At 43.3% G+C, this 20,541-nt stretch overlaps 1 protein-coding gene across 4 annotated transcripts in view; it reads right to left on the bottom strand.

Annotated features, from left to right (window-relative positions):
* The window catches only part of TTC39C (tetratricopeptide repeat domain 39C), a 106,393-nt gene that overhangs the window by 38,506 nt on the left and 47,346 nt on the right, over positions 1 to 20,541 (bottom strand). For all 4 annotated transcript variants that reach the window (XM_047793937.1, XM_047793938.1, XM_047793941.1 and 1 more), the window contains exons 2-6: positions 19,920 to 19,968; positions 17,653 to 17,781; positions 14,344 to 14,458; positions 8,630 to 8,984; positions 6,662 to 6,830 (exon numbers count right to left, since the gene is read on the bottom strand). In XM_047793937.1, the coding sequence (XP_047649893.1) occupies positions 6,662 to 6,830; positions 8,630 to 8,984; positions 14,344 to 14,458; positions 17,653 to 17,781; positions 19,920 to 19,968 (817 nt within the window). The remainder of the gene's footprint in view (positions 1 to 6,661; positions 6,831 to 8,629; positions 8,985 to 14,343; positions 14,459 to 17,652; positions 17,782 to 19,919; positions 19,969 to 20,541) is intronic.

Raw genomic sequence — 20,541 nt, 5'->3', positions numbered from 1 at the left:
TGAACCGCTCTCTGATTGTGTGTCCTTCTAAGAATAAATGGCAACCCTATTTTCCGGTGCCTGAAGTAATAGAGAATCTCATCAGACGGAAGAGAAGACTACAAATAATACAATTTCAGGGACTACATCCCTCCCTGCTGCCTCTGTCCAGATCCTATAAATAACAACATTGCCTCACGATGGCACGGCATGCTGCTCAGCTCTCGCTTTCCAGCAGATGCAGAGATGCAGCTACTGCCACCCTATAGCTCTGAGATGTCAATACGGCCCAGAGACCAGCGCGCAGGCACAGGTCTCCTTGGGGGTTGGCATTTCTGTGCTGGCCCCTACTCTCCATGTCCTCCACGGGCCTCCTGACTCTTTGCTGTATGCTGAATCAATCACTCAAGGGATCAACCTTCATTTTTCCATCCCTGCCACAATCATGAACGGAGGGGCTTACAAGGCAACAAAGACCTCCCACTTCTTGTGGGCAACACCAATGCAAAGTGTAGTTTCATCTCAACAGAAGTGCACAGAGAAAAGCACCAGGGCCAGCTGAAGACAGCTGAAATGATGAGCGCGAGACAGAACACACGCCTGCCCTGGCAGAGACCTAAAAGCCTTTCACAGAGAACCGGGTAGGGAACAGAAAGTAAGGCTAAGAACCCCTCAGAGATGGGGGACAGAGCAAAAGGTCAACCATCGAAGCCTGCAAACATTGTTTATGGGGAAAGAAACCACATCCTCACACACACCTTTCTCAGGAAGGAGGGTGGGGCGGGGAGAAGCACAAACAGCAGGCTGTGCAGTGACAAGGTGGTGTTCATCAGCCAGAAGGAGCTCGGCAGCTTCGACCGTGAGAAAGATGCCATGGTAACGAGACACACGCCCACACGGCAAAGTCCATTAGAACTTCCTCAGTGCGGCCTTGAGCCCTTGTACAAACTCCCACTTGGTCCCCGTGAAGCAGGGCTGTCACTGTTGTCAATGTGAGAGGCTGTCAGCACACAGTGTTCACCAGCTCGAGCTGGCGGAGAACAGGGGCTCAGCCTTCTCTCCCCAGCACTCCCAGCAATGTGCAGACCTCACCTCAATTCTGTTGCTTTTTAAAAAGTTTAGTTTTTTGTTTTTGCTTTTTAGGGCTGCACCTGGGGTATATGGAAGTTCCCAGGCTAGGGGTCAAATTGGAGCTGCAGCTGCAGGCCTACGCCACAGCCATGCCAGATCTGAGTCACATCTGCAACCTACACCACATCCTGTAAGCAAAACCGGATCCTTAACCCATTGCACAGGGCCAGGGATCGAACACATTTCCTCATGGATACTAGTTGGGTTCTGAGCCACAAGGGGAACTCCAAGTCAGTTGATTTTTTACTCCATTTAAATTTATTTAATTCATTTCTTTAGAGTCATACTTTAGCCAGCCCATTAGAATTTCACTGATTCAGTACCCAATGTCAAGATATTCTTGCATCGTCATCCTCTGTGTTGACTGTAGAAACAGGTTTAGATGCCACCAAGAAAAGGAGACAGTCTTTGATAACCAGCTTCCTCACTTAAGGAAATGCCATCACTCAATGGTTCAATCAACTCCCTGCCAACATATTCATCTGCTCAATCAACAATTATACATTGAGGGCCAGTCCTGTACTAGGCTGACTTCTGCTCCTCAAAACCAAAACCCATGGTTTTACAATGCCAACATGCAAGATATTCAAAAGATATGGGTCCAGGCTCAGAAGACAGTTTCAAAATAAGAGTTACCTAAACACATAGAGCCACTTCATTAGCATTATATCCATCAACTGTCATACAAATACTTGAGCATTTAGAATCAGACTAATATTAAAAATTAGTTTCCTAACTAGTCACAACATGTAAAGCGTGTATATGAAACTATGTATATACATAAAACCAAATACATGCATCTGCATATTATACACTAAGTAGACTGTTAAAACAGAAGGAGGGGGAGAAAAAAAAATCTTGTTTAGAGGAAAAAAGACTAGCAGTTTCCACTGTGGTGAAATGGGATCAGCGGCATCTTGGGAGTGCCAGGAACAGGTTTGATCCCCATCTTGGCACAGTGGGTTAAGGATCTGGCGTTGCCGCAGCTGCAGCTTAGGTTACAATGGCAGCTTAGGGAGTTAACCATGGCACAGTGGTTAACGAATCCGACTAGGAAGCATGAGGTTGCGGGTTCCATCCCTGGCCTTGCTCAGTGGGTTAAGGATCCGGAGTTACCGTGAGCTGTGAGGTAAGTTGCAGATGCAGCTTGGATCTGGCGTTGCTGTGCCTCTGGTGTAGGTCAGCGGCTACAGCTCTGATTAGACCCCTAGCCTGGGAACCTCCATATGCCTCGGGAGCAGCCCTAGAAAAGGCAAAAAGACAAAAACAAACAAACAAAAAAACACACAAAAAAAAACAATGGCAGCTTGGATCTGATCCCTGGCCCTGGAACTCCACATGCCAAGGGGCAGCCAAAAAAAAAAAAAAAAGAGGTGAAAAAGGAAAAAAAACCAGACTAGAGAAAAATAAAAAGCTTCTTAAAATGTAGACTTGTCCATAATATTTATAAACCATCAAGAAAAATACTCATTAATTGCTTGTATGTTAACGGACTAATCACTACCATAGGTTTAATAGGGTGAAAATAAATACAAAATCAAAAACTATCAATTCATATTTTTAAATGGAGATTATTACATATGCCCCGGGTCAACTTCCTAATATCTGTGTGCATGATAGGAACTCAGGAAAATAAACATGGGTACTGAATGGTACCTACAGCCACACGAGCTCCACTCACCCATCACAGGCCTACCTGGATGGACAGCGCTCAACACCAAAACAAGGTCTTTCTCTTAAAAAGAGCATATTTAGTAACACTACTTCCTGAGCTTAAGCTTTCAGTAAGAACCGCCACCACCATCACAGCATTATGGATAGCGTTCAGCACATGCTAAGTGCTACAGGAACCCACTTATTCCTCTCGCTGACCTGCTGGGTCACACGGGAGAAGTCAGCAGAGACAGGACAGGAAAGAGGACAAGAGGGTAGAGAAGGTGGGAGGCGGGGGTCCTGTCCACACACAGAGGGGGAGCAAAGGTGGTAGGAAAGAAATCTCTTCCTGCAGTCCGGCCAAGACTCCCAAAGAGCAGAGGAGCTTGGCGTCCTGAGATGTGCAAGGACCCATGGACCACCGTCAGCACAGGACTTCATTGCTGTCAAGTCAGGCCACATTAATGGGGACCACTGACGACAGGTCCCCAAGGCTGATGCAAGCGGCAGGGCGGGGTGAGTGTGTTAAAGACCTCCTGCTCCATGGATTCAAAACTGTCCCAAACAACTGAAGGGCAATGTATGTAAAAAGCTATCCATAAAACTAAAGAGGAAGTGGACACCTACACACGATATAGAAATGACGAGTAAAGAAAATAAACCCTAACCAGCCCATGTTGAGCTAGTAACCCCATATGAGGGTGAACCTGCATGAAAGCAGCTGTTCAAATAATTCTGCAGATTCTGAATCACCGAAGACACTAAGTGTTGCATGATGCACCTGCCAAAATCAGAGCCGCAGACCATGTTCCCTGAGAGGTTGTGGAGAAAAAGATCTCAAGGGCCCTTGTCTCTAACCTAAATGCTCAGTGAAAGGAATAAAGATTTCTTTGCAAGCAAATTCGTCCACTGAGCCCTGCATGTTTTCCTAAACTGAGTTGGGAACTTAGAGGCCTTAGAAAAAGCCTTTGACAAAAGCCATGTGACAGCCTCTCTGAGCAGAGTTCACCAGCAAATGAAGGATGCCACCATCGGATGCCTTGCTACACGGTTACTTGGGAAGTTAATGACACTGAGATGTCTGGGCACTGGGAAGATAGTGCCAATAATACCTCAAGTTAGTCCTAAAATTCTGTCATCCTCTAGGCCTTCGAAAAGGGCCAAATACAATTGTCACATCTCACTTGATCCTCAGACCACAGCTCACCAATCAAAAGCAGTAACACATCTCTCAGCCTTATTTATTTTTCTCCTTCTTAAAACCAAGTATCAGTTGGGGAAGCAAGTTGTTCTAACACCTAACAAGGTGTTCGAACACCTACCACCCCCACTCAGATCACAACGATCTACCATGAGAGAGACTGAAGGTCTGACGAGAGTCCTCATGTGGACCAAGGACCTCCCCAAACCACCCTCGTGAGAATCCCTGGATGGTGCTGTGGCTTTCTCATTCTAGAACCGTCCCAAAGACAAAGAATGACCATTCTCTAACAGAGATGACCTGTGGACCAACTAAAACCATGTCAAATTGAATGTGGGGGCAAAAAAAGAAGTTACTAGTTTCGCTCATAGGTAAGCATTTTTGTTTTAGAAGGAAACATCAATGAAAATGGCAAGCAAAACGAAATATAAATCCTGACTTTTACATTTCTATTTAACAGTTTTGAAACCCAATTTAGAGCATTCACTGATCAGGGGAGAGACCTGAATCCATGCCTAAGGCCCTGGTGCCTCATTGCTGGGTGGTACACAACCGTACATGCCCGGTTCACATCCCCACCAGGCAAATCTCCACTGAACACTGAACCTAGTACTGCCGTGTTGAGAGTTACTCAAAATACATAATGCTTGTCCTTTAAGAAATGCACAACTAAGAAAGCACTTACCCTGCACCCAACTTTTATTTCAGAAATGGTCACTGAAGTGAGAAGGCTGATTCAATCGCAAATTTCCTTTTACAGGGTTATTTCTTCCTGCACAAACCCAAGGGTGTAGAGAATAGCCTGAATATCCTTCCCCACATATAGAACTGTAACACTGAGCTTGAAAGGAAAACCATCAACAGACTGGATTGCCCAGGAGACTGATCAGAACTACATTATGACAGCAAGAGGGAAATGAGTGTCACTGAAGTCTTATGAGCCTGAATGCAAAGAAAAAGTTTCAAGATAGTGAGAAGAAAAATAACTTGGGAGTTCCCTGGTGGTCTAGTGGTTAGGCCTCAGGGTTTTCACTGATGCAGCCTGGGTTCAATTCCCCCTCTGGGAACTGTTATCCCACATCGAGCCACTGCATGCCATGGCAAAAGAAAGCAGGAAAAAAAGAAGGAAGGAGGGAGGGGAAGGAGAGAAGGAGACAGAGAAAAAGAGAGAGAGAGAAATAACTTGGACATGGGTTTAAGTCAGTCAGATCCTGGGGAGCTTGCTGTGTTGTGTTTCAGTTGTAAATCATTAGTATAATTTTTTTTGCCCCCCAGTTCCAAGCAGCACAGCCAAAGCACAGCCCCCGCCCCCCAAGTCTGCTCATCAGGAAACACTGAGAGTTAGTGCCTGGAAGAGAGAAGATCTGCAAGCCGATGGAGGAGGGTGGGGTGTGAAACTTTCTAAGGCAGAGCTGGTGGGGGTGGGGGGTGGGGGAAACGAGCGGAAGGAGGCAGGAGCCTAGTCCTACCTAAAAGCAGGAGTTCACAGCCTTCTGGCTTCCAGATGGGGACTGTGGGGGAGGGCCGCCCCCTTCCTTGGAAACCCCCGGAGACTTAGCAGTGACAGCTGTGCCCCAGTCGAGCCAGCCAATTTCCTTTTCCTGTGCTCACCTCTCCTGACAGGCCAGCCTGCTCTATAACCTTTCAAATACGATGTCCGTATATAAAAGTAAGGAGTCTTTGGATTTAAGATGGAACTTCATGAAGGAGAGAAATCATTGGGGAAGTAAAATCCACCCCCTTGCCAACAAAAAAATTAGTGAACCCTCCCCACCCCCACCACAAGCTGACGAAAGGAACACCTAGGCAAAAAAAATCTTCAAAAACTCTCATGGGGTTTGCAGGGGTCTGACTTCTAGCATGGACAGGGGCTGCAGGATGCCTGGTTAACTGAAGGCAGAAGTTATTAAACCTCACACTGATGCAGTACAAGCTACTGGTAAGCACGTGGGCGGTACACCTCAAAATAGTCACCTTCTTTCATAGGCAAGATTAGTCTCTTATAAAGATTTTCAGTTTTCTTCAGTTCCTCAATGCCCTCAAGAAAGCAGACAAAGAAAAAAGAAAAAAAGAAAAGAAAGAAAAGAAAGAGGTGCAAAGGGAAGCAGAATGCCCTCAAAGGCCAGAGCATGGTCTGTTTCTGGAATGAGACAGCCTGGCCTCCCTCAATGGATGAGCCTGGAGGCATGTGAAGGCTGCTGAAATCCCTGCTTATCTTTTCTGTAAAATGCAGGGGTGATCTTTTCTCTCTGTCATGGGCTTGTTCTGAGGATCCAGTGGGGCGGCGTGAGCGAAGCCCCTGGCATGGGACCTAGCCAAAAGAAGCGCGTGGCAGAGTAACAGCAGCCCTTACTACCTCAAAGGCTGTGCTGTCCTTGACATTTCAGGCAGTAACTTGTGTATAAATCCACTGTCAGCCTGAATGAACATTTGGAAATCAATGAGTAGAAACTCCAGAGAAGGAAAACAAAATTGCTTTTTGTGTTCGTCAACTAAGACACGTGCGAGGGCTCCTCTGCCTTCAGCTCAGGCCTCCTGGAAGAGGCTCCCGCAGCAATGCTGCAACACGAGGCACAAAACCACGGTGTTCCTCGGCCCTGTGACGTCTGGGCCACTGTGATACTAGCCCCCTAAGTGAGCATCACAGAGGCCATCAACAGAGGCTTTATTTTTTAAAGGATGAAAAAGGAACAGTACCTCTAATCGCTGTATGCGTCCCTTGAAAAACATAAAGAGGGAAGAATTTGGATAAGCAGCTTCTTTTTTGAGAAGAATTTCCTTTGCTTCATCCAGGCCTGCTTTGTTATCGCTGCCATCCAAGGCAAAAAACGGGCGGACTACAGTATGATACCAGAGCAGCGCTAATCTAGAGGAAGACGGAGAAAAATGGTCAGCGTCGCCAGCTTTCCCTACAGTGCTTCCAAATCTTTAAAACCATCAGTATGTGCTCTGCTGGTAAGCACCCCTTCCGAAAGGCTCACTGTGCAGCCTCTGAAGAAGTACCGTCAGTATCTTTCCCCATTCTAATGTTATCGGTGTTTGGAACACTGCAACTTGAGAGCAGAACATGTAAATCCGCATACGCCTTCCACCAGGTCAGAGAACAAGGTGACGGAAGCACAGAGCCCTTCAGAGGCTTCTGGATGGACTGCTGAAGGTGTCACTGATGTAAATCTCTGAATTCTACACCTTACTCATCAATGCGGAAGTCAGAACCAAGAACTGGTTACTACGAATTTACTGTCCCCATGTAATTACATTTTTGGATTACTTTTTGCAAAAGAAAAATACCTTCTTCTCTTGGGTTCCCAAAAGATGAAGTGTCACTTTTCTGAGTGGTAGCCTTAGAATCTGAATTATAGGAACTATGGGCAAAATTATATTAAACTGGGTTGAAATAAGTGAGAGGGCCAGACGAAGACACTTTCTCTAGCCTTTGAGGCTGTTCAACTTAAAAAACAAAGCCAATGACTTAAAATTTTCCCACTTCAAACTCATCCCTTTCGAGATAAAGGCCATATTAAACAAGGTGAACAAAAGAGATTCACTGGGATTGGCTTTAACAAACAGACAAAAATGTTTAACCAACAAGTATTTTCATGTAAATGTATGCTTCTAGCAGGAGCATAAATTTGGTTCTCTTCTGGAGATCAGACTAATTTATATTAGCAGTTCAATTTATCCCTTCTCAAAAAACATTTAGAGATAAAAGACAAATTACCACAAGTTACAAATCTGCTATATATCAAATTAATAAGGGACCACTGTGTAATAAAATATAATGAGCTTGGGGAGGCACAAATACTCTTGCAATGAAATACTACTGATTTTTAAAATAGCTACCAACTGATTAAGAGTTAACATCCAAATTCCTTAATACTGACATAAGTTAAGGTTCTCTGTGACAGCAAAATCTTTTGGAAAAATTGTGACAAGTGGTGCAATATTAAAGGACATCCAGTATTTGGTAAAATCATTCCCACTGCAAATGGCAGTGTTTACCAGACTAATAAAAAAAAGAAATCACATCACTTTTTAATTGATAAAGACATGGATGAATCCTTGCTCTGGATGGTTACATTGGCTTCTTCACACTTTTCTGTTTAAATAATTATCGTTTAAGTTTAGCCTGAATACCACAATATAACTCAACTTACTTGAACAGTCCAAGCCACGTATGAGACCAATGGACCAACCAGAAGCAAAGGAAAATTACCACCATGAGGATATAAGAATAGAAATTTTAAGACTCACAGAACAGTCACAAAATTTATATCCTCTTAAGTCTGAAACCCAGAATTACGAATCTCAGTGACTGGTCAAGGTCACAAAAACTGCTTATAAATCGTGACTGTTTTGCCTGTTTAGGACTCATCAAAAAAAAAAATAAAGAAAAAAAGCAAAAAAGGACATGGTGAAGAAGAGGGACTTTCCAAGTAAGTGAGTAAAATACAGGACTCAGGAGACTGAAGAGTGTTCTCTCCAGTGAGCTGATAACCACCACCAAACACACGGTCCTTGGCGTTGCCTTAAAAGACACAAAGGCATGGCAGCATGTCAACCAACCAAGCATTTTACCTGACGTTTCCTGTAAAGGTTCTGATTGTCGTTTACTTACTTTCAACACTATATTATCTACCAAAGCATTGCAATATAGCTACTCACGTAGCTAAAGGGGCCTTCATGTCCTTACTTTCGCTTGCATACATCAGTGAAGAAAGCCCCTGTAGGCGGTCTCCAGGAAAACCCAGCAGGTTGATGATTTTGAGCAGGTTTGGGGGCACCATGGATATGCAAAGGTGAAAAAGGCCATATCCAAAGCTAACAGCACCTTTCAGTCTGTTTAGGGACTCCTCAGACACCCCTTCAGCCACAATGTGATTATCATTTGCAGCGTCTGAAGTCAAGGGCTCCTCCGTTAGCTTCTTCTGATACAGCTCCTGGAGGGCATTGATGTCCAAATAGCATTTATTGTAAATCTTCCAGGCTTTCCTAAGGATCCACCCACCTTTTATATATGCTATAAAGAGAAGGGGAGAAAGGCATGGAAAAATAAGCATTCAGAATAATTTTTCTACATGAACAATAAATATACTGAAGAAGGATATGAACAAAAATTTAAAAACAATAAAAGTTATTGTCATGGTGCCTTGTGTCTGTTTTGCTTCACTACCCTGGACGACTGCTTGGCAAGAACTGTGTACTTTTTTGTTCATTGTTGTATTGAGCCCCTCATGCAGTAGTGAGGGCATAGTATATAATATCTGCTGAATGAATAAATGAATGCAAGCATCATTTGAACCCAACTTTTTCCCCCTGCAAATTGTTCTGTAAAACCCTTTACCACATCCCTGAAGTACCATGGTGCTTTCTGGATAAAACTGTTAAATTTAATCACTTCATGTTTATCCGTCCTCAAGAGCAACTTCTAAGTCTAAATTTGCTGTTATATTTATACCCAAGCACTAACCATGGCTATTAGCCGGGAAAAAAAAAAAAAAAAAGCTGGTTTATCAACCGAAAAAACCGTTAGTGCTAAATGCAAAAATGAATCTCTACACAATGCCTATTAGTGGCCTAACCACACCTAACTAGCCTGGCTTTATCTGGTCTATGACAATGACTCAGCCTAGAGAGCTTCAGTGAAGGACGGTGGCAAAACAGAAGCTACCTCATACCTTGGGGTGAAAATTTGTTGTTTTTAAAGCTACCACCATTATTTACCATTTGGCCAATTTTTCTCAACAGAGCCACCTTGAGAATATGTGTCACAAGGACAAGGGCAGAGACCAAGCCTGGGATTTAGCCTGCTCCTCACCCCACTGGCCCCTTTCAGACAGCCCCCCCCCCACCGCCGCCCCCGGTCCTGGCTCACCCTCTCTGATGAGGAAAGGAAAAGGGAGTCAACATATTTCTGCTTATCTGAGAGCATCATCACCACATACTTGGGGAAAAGGTCTTCCACAGGGGATTCTCTGTAAGATAGTTCTCTCATAACAACAGAAGAGTGTTTGTTGGAGTTCTCTTTGTGGCTCAAGTGGTTAAGAATCTGACTAGTGGAGTTCCCGTCGTGGCACAGTGGTTAACGAATCCGACTAGGAACCATGAGGTTGCAGGTTCGGTCCCTGCCCTTGCTCAGTGGGTTAACGATCCGGCGTTGCCGTGAGCTGTGGTGTAGGTTGCAGATGCGGCTCAGATCCTGCGTTGCTGTGGCTCTGGCGTAGCCCAGTGGCTACAGCTCCGATTGGACCCCTAGCCTGGGAATCTCCATATGCCGCGGGAGCGGCCCAAAGAAATAGCAAAAAGACAAAAAAAAAAAAAAAAAAAAAGAATCTGACTAGTATCTAAGAGGACGCAGGTTCGATTCGTGGCCCCACTCAGTGGGTTAAGGATCCAGTGTTGCCATGAGCTATGGTGTAAGTTGAAGACACAACTCGAATCTGGTGTTGCTGTGGTGTATGCAGGCCAGCAGCTGCAGCTCCAATTTGACCCCTAGCCTGGGAATTTCCATATGCTGCACCTGTGGCCCTAAAAAAAATCTTTAAATAAAAAAGACTACAATAAAATAAAATTAGAAAATAAAATTGAAAAAAGTCTGCAGTGTAATATATACATGTTTATTTTTATGGTCTACTGGGTCATACACTAAAAATGAAGTGAATTGTGCTTTTTCACTTCCTTTTTGTCATAGTTTTCTATATAATAAGCCCATAAATTTACAAGTGCAAAATAAGTACTGCAGGATTTCAGCAGAAAACTTGACTCCTTCTAATCTCCATGATGAATGGGAAATTTAGAGGAGAAAAAAATTAAAGCCCTGAATTTGAACCAGGTAAAGAGAACTCAAAGTTTCAACAAAGTCAGAGACTAGAAACTGAAATATGTGCAAAGTTAGGCCCTAAAGAGACAGATTTTGTTTTTTTCTACCACTTTTTAAGTTCAACTCTGCCCTGAAACAGGTCCCCAGGACTCACCCTACTCCCTGTCCCAAATATCATGACCCAAACATCTGAGATTCCAGGAGCAAAGGCTGAGCGAGGCTCCCAGCAGCATCGCTCCCACAGGAGGGACCCTTAGTCAGCTGTCAGTTGATGCCCAGCTACTCGGCTGGTAAGCAGGCCTCTGCTGACACGCAGAGAGGACAGTTGAACACACGGCCTCTCAACCAGCATAGCCCTCTGCACAGCTCCTCTAAAGGTCAAACATAAATCATTCAGCCACCATGACGGTGCCTGCAGAGCTCGGCACAGAGAGCGGAAAACCACAGACTGGTTGCCCTCCCCCTTCGGGCCTGCAGATGCAGGAAAGACGGGACACCCTGTCCGCAGAACTGGGGTGGGAGTTCTCCCCTGGGAAAGGGCAAGGGTGGTCTGGAAAAAGAAAATATCAAGTTACACTAAATGGATCTTGGAATCCATTTTGTAGATATTTTATTTTCTTTTTATGGCCACACTTGCGGCATATGGACGTTCCCAAGCTAGGGGTTGAATCGGAGCTGCAGCTGCCATCCTATGCCACCGCCACAGCGATGCCAGATCTGAGCCACATCCAAGAGCTACATGGCTGGATCCTTAACCCACTGAGTGAGGCGAGGGATCGAACTCGCCTCTTCATGGATACTATGTCAGGTTCTCAACCCTCTGAGTGACAATGGAAAGCAGAGATTGTAGCTGGTGAGAGGTCTTGCCATAACATTCTGTTTCCTTGTCCTGGATGAGGCTGGTTAACTCTATAATGAAAGGTAAGTTCAGCCTTGCCTTTCCTGTGACCCACGTAACAGCCTTCGTAAGAAAACAAAGATGACTTAGTTTTCACTAGTGGGCCCACCTCCTCATTATTACATTTACCCCTAGTCAACAGACTTCTAAGACACTTATTCCTCCAATCCCAACTATTCTTGGGGCTCAAAATCATGCATCTCCTTCTTGAATGGCATCATCCTTCCTCTATCCCCCCCTCTTAAATCACACATTGTACACCCATCATGTGTTAGGCAAAGGTACCCTAGCAAGTGCCAGGACACAGAGAAGGAAATGGACTTCCATCCTCTATAACTCTGCTCAGGTTCAGAATCAGGGATCCTTGACCTTCTCAGCAGAGTTAGGAATCACTGGTTCCTTGTACAACCTCTCCGACTAACTTACATGTCTACTGGTTACAGTATCACCCTGAGTTATAATTTATTTAGTCCTTTTTCTCTCTGCTAAAACCATCAGAGCCCCCAGGCCAAGAGTTACATCTCACTCATCTCTAGGCCATTATTATCTATCACCTGACAGCACCTGACACATAGTAAGTGCCCAGTAAATGTGGAGAGAAAAAGACAGCAGACAGACACAGCCCCACTCTCAAGGAGTTTCCCATCTGTGCCTGTGGGCAGACATGTAATAAAATGTGCAGTGCGGTGTGATGAGTGCTCCAACTGGCTACGACAGGGTCCAAGCAGAGCAAGGGAGGCCAGGGGATGAGGTCAGTGAGGAAGGAGTACATGAAGGAAGTGGACCCGGGCACCACCTGGGGAGGAAAAGAAAGATGAAGTGGGAGAGAAGGTGCGTTCCCAACGGGGAGGACGGCACAAGGCAGCAGGACTCAGGGGACTAGAGCAGCCCTATTGAGCTAGAGCTGGGGGTTAGGGGCAGGGAGGGAAGCAGGTTCCCCTATGACGTCTGAAGAAGGAATCCGGACTTGATCTTGCAGGTGATGCTGTCAAACAGCTAAGTGTCTGAAGCAGGTGTCAAGTTGTAGAAAGAGCCTCCAATGGCATCACAAAGAATGAGGCTCTGAAACCTTTCCAGGGGCTGTTTCCACAGGACGGAGGGAGGGAGGAAGCAAGCGGGTGTGGGGGCTGAGGGAGAAGGCCCTGACAAATTCCAGTTTAGGGGCCATTTGGGTGGTGGCTCATGTAACCAAAGGAAGATGATGGGAAAATGCTGTGAATTCTGGGAACTCAGGTATGAAATAAGACTGATGGCTCAGGTCCTGGTTTTGTCATCACTAACAGGCTGTGTAAATTGTTCAACCACAAACAAATCATTCAGCCTCAACTGCTGCACCTGTGAAACAAGGAAAACAATCTCGTTTGAGGAAAATTCTTGAGGATACATTCTGCAAAGAATAGTGGGACATGGGACTGATCTGCAGGTCCAGAAGGAAATAAAGAAAACATAATTAAACAAGGTGGCAAGAGCCACCAACTTGATTTGAAAAATTCTTTTTGGTATAAAAGTAATATATACTGCAAAAAAAAGCCTTTGGATAATAAAAAGTAGGAAGGAAAAAAAAATGGAGATGATGAGGTAATTCATTATAAATAACTTCAAATTAGATAAAAACACAAGAGCTTTTTTGAAAGTATGGAGCATTAACGAATTCACACAGACTCACTCCTACCTGGAGCTCAGGTAGTGTGTCACCCCTCCTGCTTCTGTGACACCTGATCAAGGTGACACCTATTTCAAACACTCCAAGAAGGAGATTTTCCCCCCCAGAAAATTATCCATCAAGCAAGTCTAAGAAATGGATTTCCACCTAGAAATTTTTTTTATAGGTTAATAATCCAGTGGGTTTCTGAAATGCAAATGAAGTACAGTTTTGGTTATGTGTAACACAAATCCCGAGCTATTCATACAGCAAATGACTAGTAGGAAAGAGAAGCGTATGTTATGATTTAAAAGCAATGTACCCTTTTTAACTTCAAGTTTGCTAGAAAATGCTTTTCTCATTGTGAATTTTAGTTGATTTCCTCTTTGAATTTTCATCTTTTTCAAGGAAATCCTATCTACCTAAGGAGTCAGGCTTCTGCCATCAGCATCAGAGACAAAATTACATACGAGGAAGAATTAAGTGTTGAATTTTACAGCAAGCTCTAAGTCTATACCACTCAAGATATTAAAGCTCAAAACCCTGGAAAACATGTCTTGAGCAAACTAAGAAATCCATTTATACTCCTCACTAAGGGGTGTTAAAATATAGGTCATTCAGGTATATTAGGAAATCTTTAGTATGTACTGTCTTCCATAACAATTTTATCAACAACTTAAACCAGTTATATTTCACTTTAAAGGGTTATTATCACAATTTGAGTCCCACAAAAGAAAAAACCTATCCATCTTTCAATCTATCTAAGGCACTGGTGATGTCTTCAAGTATGACAATATCTGGAGACAAGAGGATCAAACACTGATCTTGGTACTAAAACTACTCTGCAAAACACACAGTAAGCACTTGCGCTTTCAATTTCTCAAGGAATCAGTCAGGATCATGCCCAAAGAGTCACCACATTGTCAAAGACTGAACTATGAGGTGTTCTAAAGCTAAGGGTATTCCTGATTGCGTCCACTGAAGAGCGAAAATTCATTAAAGACAATGCTTCAGCATACCTGACAATTCTTGTTTTACAAAAGAGAGCACAGCCAGGTAAACTTGACAGTCAGCTATGATTATCTGCCTTTGAAGCCGGTCAACCATAGAGGGGGTGGATTTTCGGACATCAACCTGTTTGGTGGGAAGAAAAGTACCCATCAATAAATCACACCCACGAGCGATATTCCTGCCAAATAACCATTACTTTATCGTGCAAAATAACTTCACACAGGAACTGTGAAATGTGGTAGTCATTGAAAGCCAAGACCAGACTAACACTCTGAGCCTGGCAGTTCCAACTGCCACCAGGCCCCACTCCCCCACCCCTACCCCACCCCTGCAAAGTCTAGCTTTATTTTGTTAATACAGCGCCGAAGAGCCCTGTGACTCAAAAAGACAAATATTCTAAGTGATAGAAACTGAGTTCATGGGAAAAATGAAACGTCCACACAGAACTTGAGAGTTTTATTGTTTCTAAAATAAAGTTCTTACTTATCCAAAATTAAAACAAAACAAAACAAAACACTGCAGGTAAAAAACATCACCCCAAGTAGTAACCTGAAAAGCCACTTTTGCAGCCACCTGCCTTTAGGCAGAACTGATAGAAGGGATTTATCCTTTGCTGCATACCACTGAGACGGGATGATTAGAAAGTGATTACATTTTAAGTTAAGGAGAAAACACCCTAGAATTAAAAATTAGTGTTGAACTTAAAGTCGTAACTGCTAAAGGTGACCATTTCTATAGAATAAGCAAAAAGTAAAACCAGAAAAAAAACAAAAACAAAAACCCTACCTTTCAGTAAGATTTTGGTCTTTATTGTAAAGGATGCTAAATGAAGAAAACTTCTCTCAGATAGAATAGTGCATTCTTTTTTTTTTTTGGTCTTTTTAGGGCTGCACCTGTGGCATATGGAGATTCCCAGGCTGAGTTGAATCAGAGCTGCAGCTGCTGACCTACACCACAGCAACGCCAAATTCGAACCGTGTCTGCAACCTACACCACAGCTCACAGCAACACTGGATCTTTAACCCACTGAGTGAGGCCAGGGATCGAACCCAAGTCCTCATGGATACTAGTCAGGTTCGCTACCACTGAGCCATGACAGGAACTCCAAACAATGCATTGTTAACACAAAGTAAACTTGAACGAAACAGGTTAAATAGCTTTCATGTGCTTTCACAGTGACATAAGAAATGAAAGGATTTTTGCAGATATGACAACAGTATACATGACAAAATGGTTGGTTTCCATTTTTTTTGGATTAGTATAATTCAACCCGGTCACCGTTGTTTCTGATCCAATTCCAGCACCCATTATTCTGTTTACTCATTACCCATTTGCTTAAGCAAATGTCAATCTATTGATGCTTCTGTTTCTTTGCTTGTAATAACACCTACCTCTGCAAGGTTGCTGGAAAGGCTAATAAGATACTGCACGTGAAAATGCTTTTTTAACTGCAAAGACCTTTACAACTGATAATTATTAACCTATGTGCTAGGTGTGGTACTAGATACTGAGGACAGACACTTAAGTAAGCTTACGGTCTATTGAGGAATGCTGACTACCATGTAATGTAGCAAATGCTCTGAAGGATAAAAGTACAAGGAACTATGGGAACCTATAGGATTTCAACATACCAACAGGGCCTGGGAGCTCAGGCAAGAGTCTTTGAAGAAAATAACACCAAGGAAGAACTGAAGAACAGATACAAACCAGGTCAAGGGGGAAGCATGTTCTAGGGAGAGGAGAAGTCAATGCCCGGTCAGCCACATTTAAGAGTTTAAGAATTCAGTGCAATGGCAATGGCGGGGGGGGGGGGGGGGGTGCGGGGCACAGAGGGCAGGGACACTGAAAATGAAACCAGTAACATATTACTTGCATCTTAGTGACTATCTTTGGGAGAATGAATTAAAGAACAGTGAGACCAGAGGCAGCAATGCTGGTAAAGGCTGCCTAAGGCAAGTGGGGACGGTGGCCAGCCTAGGGAACCGGCAGTGAGGAGGGAAAGTCGCAGGTGAATTCATAAGGTATTTAAGAAAGAAGTCGGAGTTCCCATTGTGGCGCAGCAGTTAACGAATCCGACTAGGAACCATGAGGTTTCGGGTTCGACCCCTGGCCTTGCTCAGTGGGTTAAGGATCCGGCGTTGCCGTGAGCTGTGGTGTAGGTTGCAGACGCGGCCTGGATCTGGTGTTGCTGCGGCTCTGGCGTAGGCTGGCGGCTACATCTTTGATTCCACCCCTAGCCTGGGAACCTCCATATGCCGCAGAAGTGGCCCTAGAAAAAGGCAAAAAGATGAGAAAAAAAAAAGAAAGAAAGAAGTCAACAGGACTTGGTCCCTGACTGGATGCATAGTTTGCAAAGGGAGGAAATCAAGGAGAACTCGGGCCCTTCTGAAGCCAAAAGAAACAGTACTTGAAGCCCACCAGTGGCTTCCTTGTGGTGGACACTATAAGCAAGAGCAGAGATGAAGCCACCTGGAGTGACATAAAAGAGCAGATAAGACAGGTGGCTTTTGAGGACTGTAATCAGCAGACTGGTTTGTCAGCTGCACAAGTGACACACGTTTGACCCTGGGTGCTCCAGAAACATCAGGGGTAGGGGGAATGCCTCCCCAAAGCCTAGAACTTTAGTGCTGAAAGGTGAAAGAAAAATCAGGAAAGTGTATTATGATGTCACTGTGATTTGATTTGTAACCAAGGGCTGGGGAGGCCTGGGGAAACGGAGGTTAACAGCTAAGTTCCTGATTTATGCCAACACACAACATATATCTCAATACAAATATGAAAGCTTCACTCCAAAGCCCTTGCCACATGGCTCACTGTGAAAGAAGCTCACTTTTAGACACTAAAAGAACATGCACTGAAAGTTCATTCATGTGACTGAAAGGGGTTGTGTTCTCCTGCTTTAAGAAACATGTTTTGGAGTTCCCGTGGTGGCGCAGTGGTTAACGAATCTGACTAGGAACCATGAGGTTGTGGGTTTGATCCCTGGCCTCGCTCAGTGGGTTAAGGATCCGGCGTTGCCGTGAGCTGTGGTGTAGGTTGCAGACGCGGCTCGGATCCTGCGTTGCCGTGGCTATGGTGTAGGCCGGTGGCTACAGCTCCGATTAGACCCCTAGCCTGGGAACCTCCATATGCCACTGGAGCGGCCCAAGAAATAGCAAAAAGACAAAAAAAAAAAAAAGAAACATGTTTTACATTATCAAAAGGCGTAAGAAACATTTAGTGCTTTCAGCCATGTTATAAACACCCAAAAAACAAGTAAATGAACAATGTTCGAAGTAAGCAGCACACAGCACACAACCTAAAGACAGAGGACTTACGTTCTTCTTAATTTTGTTCTTGATTGTTTCAATTACTCCAGCCTCTTCACTTTCACAAAGCTTTTCTGTCGTTTTTAAGTCATCACATGCCAACTGCATTTTTTCTTCCTCAAATGTCATCATGGCATTCTTCAAAGAAAAAAAAAAAAAGAGTGAATGAATCAGTAAGCGTCTGAAAATTCAGGCCAATTTATTACAATACAACTCCAAATGAGAGAAAAAATCTAAATAAATTACATAAGTAAAAAATTAGAATACCCTAGTCATTTAAAAAACCATACTCTCAATATGAAATAAGAACATACCTCTGTTAACACCAGCATGGAAAAACATATGGTAACAAATCTCCTTGCAATTACTGTCCTACATCTTTATTGTTGCTTTTATTAAACCCAGTAACAAAAACTCTGTATAATTTCTGATTGGCCCATTTAATTCAGTTTTTAGAACAGTCTCACTGAAAATACTTTCTACCTATGCATGGATCCCTGGGTCCAATAAGTACAGCTCAAAACACTAATGAAACTTCAGCTAATAGGTACTCTTTGCAAATTATGTCTTCTCAGGGACAGCAATTCCAATGGGCTCATTTATAAGGAACTCGTTTGGTACTGTCCGCAGTGAAGAATTCCACTGACAGCTTGTTTCCAAGTACTTGATCCTGGGTAGACGTTTTTCAGGTCATACTGGACTGGGTAGGAATGGTCCTTTCTCTGATGAAAACCTGCTACGTTCCCCCAGAAGAACTGAGGTTTCTGATAAATGGGCTATAGGAGCAGAGACAGGACACCAGGTCCTTGGAGGGCCCTGAGAACCCATTGTCACTCACTCCCCACTCCCTATCACGTCCTCCCCATCCCGACGTCCTGGGCCTCCTCAGTGTGACCCTAACCTCCTCTTCCATTCTAGCCAAATCAGACCACAGCCACCTTGGCCCAAGCCTCCCCACCACATCCCAACCCTGCCACCATCTCCCTCCCCACCCGCCTTGCCCCACCCAGCCAAGGCTTCTGTTGTGTCTCCCTCAAAGCCTTTTTAGTCACTTGGGTATGAGGTACAATCCCCACCCACCACCACTTTCCTTAAGATCTGCAACTCTGTCTTCTTGCAAAAAGTAGGCCTTAAAAATTGTTTTAAAAAGGAAGAAAGTTGTCATGTTGCCTGGCAATAAGAATAAAGCTTGAATGAAAACTGTGCCATGAGAAACGAGTGCCTGTGACTAGTGCTGCCAGGCTTTGTATATGACCTTTTGCTGAGACCTTTCTAAATCTAAATCTAAATGCTTTCTCCATTTTACTTCTGAGATCTCTACTCATGACTCCGCCCCTCCCCGTTATACAATTTTATGATAGTGTTTTTTTTTTTTTTCCTTTCCCTTTTTTGGCCGCATCCATGGTATGAGGAAGTTCCTGGGCCAGAGATCAAACACAAGCCAGATCCTTAACCCACTGTGCCACATGAGAATTCCAATTTAAAAAAAAAATTATGTGGTTGAAAATTATGTGGTGACAAGTGTTTCTGAAAAATAAAAGTAATCAGATTTTCTACATGGCCCAATTTACTTTAAAACCTAACTACAATATATTCCCTTAACTACTAAATTTTAATATTAGAAAAGGCAATGAAATAACTTTAGCTTACTGATTTAGCTTGTCTTTCAGTCCACATTTATTTAGTACTTTTAGAGTAAACTTTTATTATCCAAAGTCTGACATTTTTTTCCCCAACTCTGATACGGTTTTAATTCTGGAAAAGCTCTTTCAACTACATGTCTATTTTTTCTTTTCCTTCTTTTTTAAATGGCTACACACTTGCAGCATACGGAAGTTCCCAGCCTAGGGGTCAAATCGGAGCTGCAGCTGCCAGCCTATGCCATAGACACAGCAAAGCCAGATCTGAGCCACATCTGCAAGCTAGGCCACAGTTTGAGGCAATGCTAGATCCTTAACCCGCTCATCCAGGCCAGGGATCGAATTTGCATCTTCATGGATACTAGTCAGATTCCTTTCCACTAAGCCATGCTGAGAACACCTACATTTTTTTTAAAGGATTTGTTTGGGAAAAATACTGTAGAAGTAAGGTATAAGCATTTTATTTTTAAGTTTAAGAAAGGATATCCCATAGGTATTGATCAGCAAACATTTTATTCCAGTTTTAAATTTTAAGAGATCTTCCGCAATAATGTATCTACGCAGCCAGAGACCACTAAAAAACATATGTTAGATATTTGTTTCCTTCTCCCAAAACCTCTTCCCACATCAACTTACCAAAAAACTGACAAAGCTGGCTCCAAAACTCATTAACGGGCTATGATTTCTGTTAAGAAAACAAAATAAAATTACTTTATCAAATTTTATTTTAAAAACATTTGATATGCCACAATCACTATATATATTCCTAATAATTAGATAGAAGTTGTTAAAGCTTTCAAGCCAATTAAATTACCCTAGGAAAAAAACAAAACAGTAAAAGGGACAAGAAAGTTCACAGGTCTGCCTACCAGGACAGAATCTCCCCCAGATTCTTCAAAGCAAGATCAAGAAAGTCACATTATAAGAGATAAATAATAAGCCAATCCCAAATCTGAAAATATGTTGCTAAAGGAAGATGATTAATATACTTAAAAACATTTTTTAATTGAAGTATATGTTAATTTACAGTGTTTCAGGTGCACAGCAGTGATTCAGTTCTACATATGTATCTATTCTCTTCTAGATTCTTTTCCATTATAGGTTACTACAAGATCTGAACGTAACTCCCTGTGTTATACAGTGGGCCCTTGTGTTTATTTTTTATATAACAGTGTATATCTGTTAATCACAAGTTCCTCATTTAGCCTTCCCACCTCTTTCCCCTGTGGTAACCATAAGTTTGTTTTCAATGTCTGTG

Source organism: Phacochoerus africanus, chromosome 8 (genome assembly GCF_016906955.1).
Source record: "Phacochoerus africanus isolate WHEZ1 chromosome 8, ROS_Pafr_v1, whole genome shotgun sequence".
Lineage (NCBI taxonomy): Eukaryota > Metazoa > Chordata > Mammalia > Artiodactyla > Suidae > Phacochoerus > Phacochoerus africanus.
This window is presented reverse-complemented; position numbering and strand designations above follow the sequence as displayed.